The sequence below is a fragment of the Aythya marila genome, assembly GCF_965140915.1.
Source record: "Aythya marila genome assembly, chromosome: 18".
In the NCBI taxonomy this organism is placed as follows: Eukaryota; Metazoa; Chordata; class Aves; order Anseriformes; family Anatidae; genus Aythya; species Aythya marila.
The window spans coordinates 10987512-10999876 of record NC_139059.1 but is presented as its reverse complement, the minus strand read 5'-3'; the positions used below and the strand labels follow the sequence as shown (position 1 = coordinate 10999876).

General features: G+C 51.4%; 1 protein-coding gene across 1 annotated transcript in view; it reads right to left on the bottom strand.

Annotated features, from left to right (window-relative positions):
* Positions 1-9192, bottom strand: part of MYH10 (myosin heavy chain 10) — a 103256-nt gene extending 94064 nt beyond the window's left edge. Inside the window, exons 1-2 of the mRNA XM_082775166.1 lie at positions 9152-9192; positions 6356-6733 (exon numbers count right to left, since the gene is read on the bottom strand). Of these exons, the coding sequence (XP_082631292.1) occupies positions 6356-6700 (345 nt within the window). The 5' untranslated portion in view covers positions 6701-6733; positions 9152-9192. The remainder of the gene's footprint in view (positions 1-6355; positions 6734-9151) is intronic.
* Between the last annotated feature and the right edge of the window lie 3173 nt (positions 9193-12365).

The following is a 12365-nucleotide window of genomic DNA, read 5'->3' as shown; positions in this document are numbered from 1 at the left end:
TTGCAGGCTCTGTTACTACCAGTCTGCAATATGTGGTAATGTGAAGCACTCCCAGCTGGACCAGCACAAAAATTAAAGCAATTAGAAGCTTATATAACAACACAGATTGTTCTAGGTTATGCTCTGGCCTCACAGGAATAGGAGCGTAAGAGAAGAAACCAGTTACAGACTGCTCCTCAAGCACGGTCTGATGAGACCTTCCACCCACAGCAGGCCCTGGAACTGGGGGCTGCAGTGTAATTCTCACTCGTCCCCCCTTCTGCCTCAATAAAATAGAAAGTACAGCAAAAAAAATGGAAGTAGCACATGGCTAGAGACCAATTACAGAAATAATAGTTGTAATTATCAAAAATATCTGCTGAAGTATTTGCAACTGCACAGCAGCAAGCACATTTTCTTCTTTGCTGGTAGGAATAAACCAGTGGGCACATGCTGCTAATTACTGCTCTCCCTGTAAAGCTCTCCAGGCTCTCAGAGCCACACAAACATTTTCCAACCCTTCTGGAAGAGTCTTTGCTAAAATAAAACTGAGGGGTGGGTGGTAAAAATCCATAGTTCAAGTGTGGAAGATTTCAGAGTTGGATCTAACCCTTTCCCCAACACCGCTTCCCCAGCCTTCTGTTCTTCAAACAGCAGCAAAACCGCTCGTCTCCAACTCAACCTCACCTGCAGCACAGGCAGCCTCAGCCACACGTCCCCACCGAGCCTTCCCAGGGCCAGGTCTGGGCTCTCTGCATCTCAGTCACAGGCTCCCTTACTGCCAGCAGCCAGGGAACATCCCCCAGGGACACCAGGGCAAGAGGTGGGACAGACACTGACACAGGCTGAAGAGGAGTCAAGTGTTGGAGGACTTTTATTAAGTTCATTTTAATCCTTTTGTCTGAGCAAGGTCAGGAAGCTGTTCAGTGGTTCAGCAGTGACTTACGGGGGAATCCCAAAGCCCCAGAGACAACTGTGGGCAAGGACCTCCTCACCCAGGAGAGCTGGGACTAGGGTGGAACCCAGGGAGCAACACGTTTTGGAATAGATTTGTAATGAACTCAGCATCTTTTAGGCTTTATAGACTCCGTGTTTAAGTGAGCAATGCCTTCATCCCACCTTAGTGGGGACAGGAACACGAACCTCTGACTGCACAAGCAAGAGACTTTTTGGTCCTGTTCAATCAGACCACAAAAATCAAACTCTGGAACTTTTACAGAGCCCCGGGTAGACAATTACCCACCTTTCCAGGAGCTTTTCAGATATTAGACGGCATTTATCCATCAAGACCATTAAAATACAGTCATGTGCTCAGACATTTCCCTCAGCTTTCTCCTCTCCTGGAAAGGCAGGAAGCTGTGCCAAGCCCACGCAGGATCCATGCTATTAGTGTTTGCAGGTGTATTTAGAAAGAAATCCATTTTGCTTTAACAAAATGCTCGTTCACAAGATGGGCATGGGGCTCTATTTCCATTCACACGGTATTTATTAACACACGAACACTTGAAACATGCTTAAGAAGGCAAGGAAGGCCCTTCCATTTTCCATCAAAATGGAAGTACTGACACAAAAGCAGAGCTTTAGTTTCACCTACCTCCTGCCCCCATCTTAGAAATCGTAAGTCATTAGCTCTTTCTTTTCAACCACTGCCAGCGCCTGCAACATTGAGAACAGCTCACCTTCCATTCAGCAGAAATAAGGTATTTGCATTCCTGATCCTGGCAGCCAGCTGCATTTTGACCATCTGAAAAGCTGAAGTGACTTAATTCAAGATACTAAGTAAGTTGCATCCAGAACACTGCCTAACAAAGCACCGAGACATTTAGTGACCGGGAACACTCTTGCCCTCTGTTCAGAGTCCTAGGAGCAGTGTAGTATCCCTAGAAGTGTACTGCAATCCAGAGCTTAGAAAAAAAAATTGCTCTGAAGTGAAAACAAATGATTGAATCGCACAGTAAGTAGCCATCAAACCAACTTCTTTCTCTTCCAAGTGCAGAGAGAAGAAAACAGTAAATATATTCCCTCAGTTCTTTCCTTCAGGCCAGCCCTGTGAGTCAACTTGGGTAGCAAACTTCACATAGAAACCTAATTTTGAACATAACTGACACGTCTATGTATAACCTTCCTGAATAGACCGTGATGTTGCTGATAGCAAAATGCTCAGAGAAACAAGATGGAGAAAATGCTTCCTCCTACACCAGGGGCTCCTTTGCAGCCTTCAGACTTTATTTGTAGCTCTCCATCAAAGCAGCAAAGTTTCTGCCCTTCCGTACCGTGAAGTGCAGCATCTCTCCCCAGCACTTTGCTTTCTGACAAAATCCTTCCTTCTTGGTGACCTCTCCTGCCAGCCCCATCCCTTCCCACCAAAACGAGAGGCCCATTTCTAACGCCTCCCTTCACCCCAGGGATTCAGCTGGAGATGACAGCTACAGCTCCCAAAGCCACTGCTTCAGCCAGACTTCACCCCCCGGCCCCAAAACAGCCAAGTGACACCACACCACCCGAGCCATTCGTGGCAGCCCACAGCTCAGCACCCATTTCCTACAGCACCCACCTCCAACGTTCACACACAGGGTTGGGCTGTGAGTTTGGAAGCTGGCCCCCAGGGAACCTCATGATGCAGTGACACAGCAAGCAACCTCGCAGCTTGCCACAGAGCATTAAGGCAGGTGGTCCGGAGAATGGCACAGCATTCGTGGCTGATGGACCCTTAAAATCCAGGGGGTGCCTCCATTTTGTGGTCTGATTTAAAGACCCTGTCTACCTGATGCAGCTTCACCACAAACTACAATCTAGGGCTGACACCTGGAAGCCTTCACAGGGGCATCTTACACCCAGGTCTCGTAAAAATAAAGATGGTCACCAAGGTCTGCAGCTTGAGTGAGTGAACCAGAACTTATGACGCCCCTTTCTTACAGCAACACCCCCAGAAATGCATCTAGACCTCAGCTCATCAGGCATGAGGATATTGAAAAATGACCACAAGACTAACCTGAGCAAAGCCATACTCACGCCAAACGTTCAGAATAATCCCCAGCCTTTTGGTAGTCCTCCTGGACACCTTACAATGAATACCTCCAGATTCTGACTGCTCTTAAGAATATTACTAATTACACACCAAAGAATATCGGTGATCAAGTGATACATCCTTGCCATAAGAAATGCTGATATCCCTAGCACAAAGTCTGGAAAAAATCACCTACAATAACCAGAGTGAAAACTGCCACCAAATGCAGCAGGAATGAAGAACTGTGCTGGAGGCTGTACCTCCACAGAACCAACACTCGCACTTCACAACGACCAAACCTCTTAAACATGAGCACAGATCATTTGGGAGACTGGGCAGCATTGTGCTGAGTCATCAGCGGGTTGAGAAGGAAAAAGTCCAAGCACAAGGGGCTGTAAGGACAGATCCGCCCCTCCTCGGGGTGATGATATGTAGTATACTTCAGAATAATTTGCCGAAATAGTACACATTCTCTAGGAAAGGTGCTTTAAGATTCTTCAGCTATGCTGAAAATAAACCTTACAGCAAGAAACTGAGTAGGTGATGTTAAAAATGGAGCAAGAAATGACGTCATTTCATCTCCTAAGCAGAACTGCAATCACCAACGTTGATACTCCAACCTTTCTGCCCAGCAGTTGCTGTACAAGTCCTGCTTCCTTTCATCCTCTGTGCTGTCATGAGGAGATGAGAAAGAAATAAAGAACCAAGCGTGTACAACCTTTGGCAAGCCACTGGCCTTCCCGTTCTCCATTTGTATCCATCTCCCCCAGCACACCACGAACACAACTCAGAGGCCATGGTCACGGCACGTGGCAGCTATCAGAAGTGCCAGAGCTCCTCACCGCCCCTTGTTAGATGTCACATGGAACTCTTGCCAATGAGATGGGCACCACCAGTCAGGTCATGCCGACTGGCGCGAGCCAGCTTTAGTCAGTCCTCCTGGTCCTCCAGCAGTCTCATCTTGACAAGGTAGGTTGCAGACAGATGACTAGACAGCTGGCCAAATTCCCCAGCTCCTGTTTCCTTTCTAGGGACTGAAAGGAAACGTGTGTCTACTTCAGTCAACACCTTCTGCTTCCTAGAAAGGCAACACTGTGAGCTGCCTATGAACAATTAGGAGATGGTGAATCTGATGTGGTTTCTATACCTTAACTGTTCACGGTCAGCACCAAAATGAAAGATCCCAGTTTGGTTATTAGTTATCTGGAAACACAAACATGCCTTCAGCTGCCCCTCGCCATGAAGGGCTGGCCATAGTGCACTTCACCGGCCCCATTAGCTCTGGCTCTCCATACCGAGCCTACATCAGGGGGTTACGCAGGCAGCAGCAACAGTTCAAGGCTGAAGGAGTTGAGGGATCTCTGATGGAGATAAGAACCAGAACCCTGCTAGCACTCTCATCAGCTCCAACTGCCGATGAGATTTCTCTCTGGCCTATCGATCTTTGCCAATATTCAGCTTCTACTGCAACAGTGCTCACAACTGCTTTCCCCTGCACACACACCCCCGAAGTAAGTGGGGGTTTAACTGCAAACAAGCTGTAACTATTCTTGGTAATAGCAGCATCCTCCAGCAACACCGCTGGAACTCAGACCTCCAGTTAAGGCCAACAAATCCATTAGCTTCTTGATCCCAACCAACTTCTTCCAGCCTGGGGGCGGGGAGGTCATGAGTAACACACTGATGCAGTAATCCTCCTATGTGACAGCAGCTGCTCGGTGCCAGGGAACCAAGTTTTAGAGCCTGCCTCAGCACTGAGAGCATGAAAACACAGAGCACCTTTTTGGGAAGCGGAGTGGGGGGACACAGCGGTGAGCCACCTGTATGGTATCACTGGAACTCCACATGTACGATAAGCCAGCCTCCCACCAAGACAGAGAGTGTTTTAACTTGTCAGTGGTCCAAAGTGTCCCAGCAGTGTAACACCTGTGTATACAGAAGAGCGACCGGTGCTCAGCACCATCCTCCAGAAGTATCTGTGGCTACGCTTCCTGTGCGGAGTCCTTAGATTAAAGCTTGCTTTGGCATTTAAAGTCTGCAGGTTTTAACTCTCATTACACTGATACAAGTATCGTAACCAGCATTTCATAGCCAGCGCTGTGATTCACACGTACACTCACGACTTGAACTATCAACTTGTTTACTTCTAATTTTCAATCCAGTCCTCACTAATTAGCCATTTAGTTTACTTATAAGCTTGCAGGGCGGTTTCCAGAAGTATTTTTTGCTGAGCTGTACTGTAAGGTTCTCGGTGGAAGACCTTGAAATAGTAAAAAACAGAAGCCCACATAGGAAACTAACACAGAAGCACAGGTACGAATAATATTTTGAAGCTGCGTATGATTTTTTATTACATCCAGATATTACCAAGAGTCAAGCAGAAGACATACCCGACTAGAACCTGGACAGAAAGGGGAAACAAGCCAACTAACTAGAGGAACTAAATAAGATGGATTTAAGCTTTAGAACAAGTGTTTATTAAAATGAGCCAAGTATTTAAGCAGATGTTGCAGCTTCTTTTAAGATAGAAAGTCTACTTGAAGCTCTCAGTGATACTCTGACTCAACAAGTCACTATGCAAGTGGTTTGCCAAGAGACAAGGAGCTACTCTTAGCTGTGTGCCACAGACACTCATTCAACATTGTTCAAGGAAGGAACGGGGTCAAAAGCAGCATCAATGGCTTTGTGATTTCTGACTCGATAGAACGATAGCAATAAACCAGATGTTCCAACGAGCGCTTCAAAACCACTGAAAAATAAAGCTTTATCTTATTGGTTTATTTTAAGCACTTGAACACATTCTTTCCTGGCCCACTAAGTTGATATTAGATTCCAAAGAGACATTTTGCATTCCTAGCACTTTCCAACTTCAACTTTTAAGTAATAGCATAGCCTCTTATTAGCATTTTTAATGCACAGCAAGTTAAAACAAGATACATGCTTATTCATATGAGCAATTAAACGGCAGTAATTCAGCAAAGTTAGGTTTTGTAATCTGCCCTCAGTTCAAACAAGCCATTTGATACTATTCACTGTATCAGTTAAGCATGTCTGAGGCAAGCACTCTAACGAGCGGCATGAGCTAAGCACCCAGAGTTGCCATTTAGCATTCTATTTTTGAAAGATGCTTGCAGAATTATTTCCATAGGAGAAATTTTTATTATTTGTTTTATGACAACAGAGTTCCTGACCTGTACACAGCACAGAAAAAGACCCTGGACTAATCTAAATGCGAAGGACACAAAGTATTTACGTTATCAAAATCAGAGCCAAGACCCACTTCCTCCATTTCAAATAAGTAAAGGAATGGGAATCAGATAAGGTTTAGCTGAATTAGCAACCGTAATGAATCTAGTAATTAGTACTTACATAGATGAGCCCAGAGTAATACCGATCCTTTAAATTATGCAATACAGAGGCTTCATTTAAACAGGTTAATTCTGCCATGTCTTCCACTTTAGAGAACTTGGGGGGATTCATCTTCTGAATATCATCTTTATTCACTAGTGCTTTCTTTCCGTTCTCCGCCAGTTCAACCAACACTTCATCCCCCTTTTCCTCCTTGATGCTGGCTGCCTCAAAACCGTGGCGCTCCGAAGGAATCCACACCAACTTTTTAGCAGTCCAATCAGCCTGGGTGGCAGGGTTGTAAATTACAGCCCTGTCCACAAAGAGGTATCTCTCCGGATCTTCCTGTCCCGATCTCTGTGCCATTGTGGGAAGTGAAGGTGTCCGCTACCAGTTACCCTGCAAATTGGAAAGGAGAAAAGCAAGAAGCACGTTACACACCAGGCTCCTACTGAGGAATGGAGCTTTGCCCTCAATTAGACGCTCCGTCACCAACACCTGCATCTCCCCTCGGATGACCACACACTGTGGAGGTCTTCCATGGTATGAAGAAGGTGCCGTGCACCTGGAAGCCCCTGCATACACAGGGGCCTTCTGAACAATCAAACTGCTGTATACATTGAAAGTGGTCTTCCATATTTAACCCAAAGATCCACTGCAGGAAAAACAGTTTAAACTGAACCCAGCCATCTCTTCCTAGCTGGCGTACGTTGCAATTGAAGTGGGAACCATAAAAAAGAAAAATACACACTTGCCTTCGGTGCTTAAAGAAAGAAGAGTATCAATTTTAACATAAGCTAGCCAGTCAGCACAAATTCCACTAAACAGTGAACATTGGAGTGTTCAGCACACAGCTAATCACAGTGATCTACAGCACGTGAGATAACAGAATGTTTACTTTGTAAAAGCCAACTTCCAGCTACAGATGAGCACTTCATAGACACCTGGGGGTTCCACAAGCCTCCCAGCTAGCTAAGCCTTGCTCATTTTCATCCTAAAGACATAAGACTTTGTACTTTCACAGCCTGCTTCTGTTGGCAGTTGTGAACACTGACATTGCCGTGTTCCAAACAACATCTCTAGCTCTCAGGTTTACCTTGAGGCAAGGCACAAGGACTACCAAAGTTAGATTTTCCAGCAGCTTCACGGGTAATTTGAAGGTGAATGAAAAGCTGCTGACAAGGGCTCGCATGCACTCATTTTACCAATCTGCACCTATCAGGAAGAGGCAACTGCATCCTTCCTTAATAACCCCAGCACATCCAGGACTTCCAGACTCGGCAGTTTTATCTGTAACCACCCCGAGAGCAACAAGGTCGAGCCAGACACCTTCTGCCCAGGTCATTAAAATCTTGCTTATTCACACACTAGATCCCTTCTGCTGGAGAATGTCCCATTAGCAAATGGTAACCTCTTCCAGCAGGTAACCTAGAGGTTAGCTTCAAAAGCAAGGGAGATTTCGCAAACCGCGTTTGTCATCTTTCATGCTACGGTATGCGCACTGTTGGAAGTTTTGCAACATGCCCGCCCTCAGAAGAACGTGTAATTAAATACAATAGTTGTGTCTCCATCTATGGCAAGGAGGATTGTTACGTTGTCCAACTTTAATGTAAAGTAAGCATGAAGTCATTGAATCCTCCAGAGGTTTGAGGAGCAGACCGTTTACTACAGACTGCTTAATTCAAATCAAGAGGTGATGACTCAACATTTAAAGTATTTCAGAGGAGACTCGGAGAGAAAAAGGAAAACGCTAAAGGGACCCCATAAGCAATAAATGGGCTTCTTGGCCAGGAGCAGCTAGAAATCAGTCAAGGAAAGCCATGAGAAGCCCACTGCTGTTACACGTGAGCCTCCTACCCCAGCTCACAAAGCCGCTCGCCTCCCCTGTGCTGGATCACCACTGGGGGTCCAGTGCAGACCAAGCAGCGCTGCTCCCCTTCCTGGGGCTGCTCCCCTTGCCGGGGACACCTCTCCGGGGACGGCTTTGTTCCCAGCCCGGCCCCGTCCTCCTGCAGGGCGCTGAGCGGGACCTGGCGGGGACAGGCGGGTGACAGCCCGAGCGGCGGGGCTGGGGGCACGGCCTGGCCCCACAGCAGCTCTGTGCTGCATCGGGCACCTCCCCGGGGCTCGGACAGCACAGCCCCCCCCGGCAATCAATTACCCCTCGATTTTTAATTGCAGAGCCGCCCCCCCCCCCCCCCCGCATTTTCCCTCCTCGTTTTTCAATGGCACACAGCCCCCCCCCAATCGTTTTCCCCCCGTGGTTTAATCGCAGCCCCCTCATCATTCCCGCAGTGTTTAATTGCAGCCCCCCCTCTCATTTTCCCCCTCTCCCCCTGTTTAACGCCCCCCCCCCCCCCTCCCCGGGCCGTGCCCCTCACAATAGCGCCCAGCCGCAGCCGCGCGCATTCATCGCGCAGGCACCCGGCATTCCCCGGAGAAGGAGAAAAAGACACAAAAAAATGAATAAATAAATAAATAAATAAATAACCGGGAACCCGCCGGGCTCAGCGGAACAAAGCGGCGGGTCCCGCAGCGCCCCCCCACCCCCACCCCCCTCCGGTGCAGGGCCCGGCCCCGTCGGCCACGATCGCGGAGCGCGTCCGGGGGCTGCGGGCGGCAGAAAATGGCCACCGCCGCCCGCCCCTTCCCCTGCCCGCAGCGGGGCGCGGCCCGCACAACGGGGGCTTTGTGTGGCGGCCCCGCCGCCGCCGCCGCCTCAGCCCCGCTCCCCGGGGCCGCCTCGGGAGCTCGGGGTCCCCTCTGCGGAGCCCGGGGGCCGCTCCGAGCCCCCCCCGGCCGCCGCCTCGCCCTCACCTGAGCAGCGCCTCCCGCCGCCGCCGCCGCTCAGCCCCGCGCCGCCCCGCCCCCGCCCGCCGCGCGCCTTTAGCGCCACACCGAGCCCGCCGCCCCCCGCCCGCCGCCGCCGCCGCCGCCCCCCGCCGCCGCCGCGCTCCCATTGGGCGCCGCGCCCGTCCGTCCGGCGCGGCGCCGCCTCCCATTGGCCCGCCGCGCGGCCGCTCCGCGGTTACGGCCATAGCAACCTCCACACGCTTACCCTCCGAGCCCCGCCCCCCCGCTTCGCACCGCCTCCCCGCTGCTGATTGGCCGCTCGGCCGGAGGCTCGCCTCTCACTGGGCGAACGCCGCGTCTGTCAGGGCGGCGCCCCGCCCCGCGCTGCAGCACGCCCGGCGGGGGGCGCGGCGCGCTCCCGACGCTGCAGCGGAGCGGGGGGGGGGGGGGGCGCGGTGCCGCAGCGCGGGGCGGGCGCGCGCCTCCCCCTCAGGAGGGCCCCGCACGGCCCCGCCGCCCCGCAGGGTGCTCCGCACCCCGCACCCCGCACCCCGCACCTCCCCTCCGGCACTTTCAGGTCCCGGGGCCGTTCCCAGCCCTCGTGGTCCCGCCGCTCCCCTGTGCAGAATCCCCCGGCCCTGCCCCCGCCTCCCGAAGCCCGGTCCCGGGGTTTTTTTTTGCTCTCATCACAGAATTTCACAGAATTTCTAGGTTGGAAGAGACCTCAAGACCATCGAGTCCAACCTCTGACCTAACGCTAACAGTCCCCACTAAACCATATCCCTGAGCTCTACTCTGGGTGAAGCGGGCGAGCCGAAAACTGTGTCAGGAAACAAAAGGCGGTGGCAGCGCCCCTGGGACGGCACCGAGGCCGTGGGCGCCCAGAGCCTTTGGTGACCGCTGCGGGCTCTGGGCTGGGCCCTGCGACTCGAGGCCGAGAGCTCAGAGCCTCGGCTCCGTGCACGGCGTGGGGCTGCGCGAGGTGCCCCGGACCAGGCACAGGGCAGGGGCTCTGCTCCCAGCACCACAGGGCTCCATGGGCCCAGCTGCAGCCACGCTGCCCCAACGCGCCCGTGAGCGGCCCAGGAGCTGAGCTCTGTGTGGGGACCTGTGGCACATCGCCCTGGCCAGGGCAGCAAGCGGGGAGGGCAGGCAGGGCGTCTGCCCTGGGCAGGAACCGGGGCTGTGGAACCGTCCCGGAGCAGCGCGTGCCGATGGGTGCGACTGGGTGTCTGGGGCAGAAAGGGAGGCAGTGAGGGGAGCCGCGAGGAGCCGTGGGGAGCCAGGCTCTTGGCACAGAACGGGAAATCTTTCGGTCATCTCTGCTCGTCTCAGCACACAAATCAGCTCCTGCGCAACTCCTGGCACCTGGATTTATATGAAAGTCTCCCTCTTAATTACCATTGCAGTGGGAGGTCTCGTACATCCTGTTTCACAGAAAAATAAGGGTGTTGACTCGCAAACGCAGGTAGATGAAAGCCGAAAGGCTGAACTGGTTACTCCCCGGCTGTTTCTTGCCTTGCCACTCCCGAGGCCGGCACGGCGGAGCTGCGTGGCGAGCTGCCCCGTGCGGCCACAGCCCAGCGCCGTGCAGACACCCATCGCTCCCACACAGGCGTTTGGCACGGGGCACCCCACAGGACCTGCCGCCACCCCCTGCTCGGCCAGCAGGCCTCCACGAGATGCTCGGCCGGCGTTCACCGAACAGGGCCAGCCTCTCTTTGTGATGGAGCATCCCAACGGGTGCTTTGCTCCCCGCGGGAGAGCCGCCTGCTCACACGGCAGCACATTTCGGGGCGGTGGTGGGTGCCGGTCCCCACCGCCTTTGGGGCAGCTCGGGCCGCAGCATGGGAGGTGCTGGGCACGCGGCACCCACACGTCCTGCTTCAGTCACAGAACTTCCATTTTTAGGCATCCAACATCTTGTAAAGGAAAAACAGAAGCATCACGCAGAAAACGCTTTTCTAGTGACAAGCCACTGAAGACTTTAGTTTCTTTTAGAAAATGATTTCCACGGAAAATCTTTGAGGATCCCATAGATGCCACATGGAGCATGTCAGGGTTATAGCATTAAGTTATTATTTTTATCACACAATTATTTTTATCCAGACCAGTGTTAGGAAGGAATTCCCCAAATCCACTGAATGTTTTTAACCCGTGGAAGGAAAGATGATATTTTTATCTTCCCTGGGAGGTTGGAAAGAGCAGAAAAGAAAAGAAAAAAAAAAAAAAGAAAAAAAGAAAAAAACCCTTTTGTTTGAAATAGGAACTCAGCTATTTCCTAATCCCAAAATTGTTTCCCTACCTTTAAACATGAGACTAATGATACTGTTGCTACTAGGGCATTCACATGCTTAAAGCCAAGCATGTCGCCCAGGGTGTTTCCAGAGCTGGAACCAAAGCAGGTAAACAAATACCACTTAAGTCTAAGGGAATGCTAGAGATTTTTGAGACAATGTGGAGGATTTAGGGAAAAATGCTTTTCACTCACTTTTAATGTAGGGGTTTTACGGCTGTTGGCATGTACCGAGAAGCTAATTTCCATTAGGGGAGATGGGTGCTCACATTGCTGGGGGAACAAACTTCTGCAAGGAGAAAACACATAACCGACGCGCAGCAGCTGTTTGCTCGGCCCCGTGTCCCTACCGGCATCCACACACAAGCCAACAACTCTTGTCCCTGGACTATTTGACGTCTCTGCTTCCTGCAGAGGCCGGCGCCCTCCCTGCCTGCCCTGCTTTCTGACTGCGGCAGGTTTTGGGCGCATCTCCAAGATTTACGGAGCCAGCTCTGGCCTCCCTCAGGAGCCCATGTGTCTGCTAAGCAGGACACTTCAGCGTCTTTCTGGGTCAAATCATTCTCGGTAACTTCAAGTACCGAACATTACCGAGCCGGAATGAAGGATTTAAATACAGGAGTTTTGTATGCACAGACCTGGCCTGTGCTTAGCGGTGACAAGGGGACACATGGACCACATTCATGTGGATCTGGTTTCTAATTCAAATCCTGGCTTGCTGTGACTCCAGGCAGCACGGTGCCTTCCCCTGCCCTCGCTCACTGTGCAAAGGAAGAGGCTTCGTTCTCACCTTGGCCATTTCAGAGGTGAGAGCACTTTTGATGCATAATGTGCTTTGACACCTTCAGAAAGAAGGCACGAGGGAAAGGCAGAATTGCTCATGTAAAAAAAATGGCTGCTTTGTTGCATGGGATCAAAACACAGAGAAGTGTAGGAATAAAA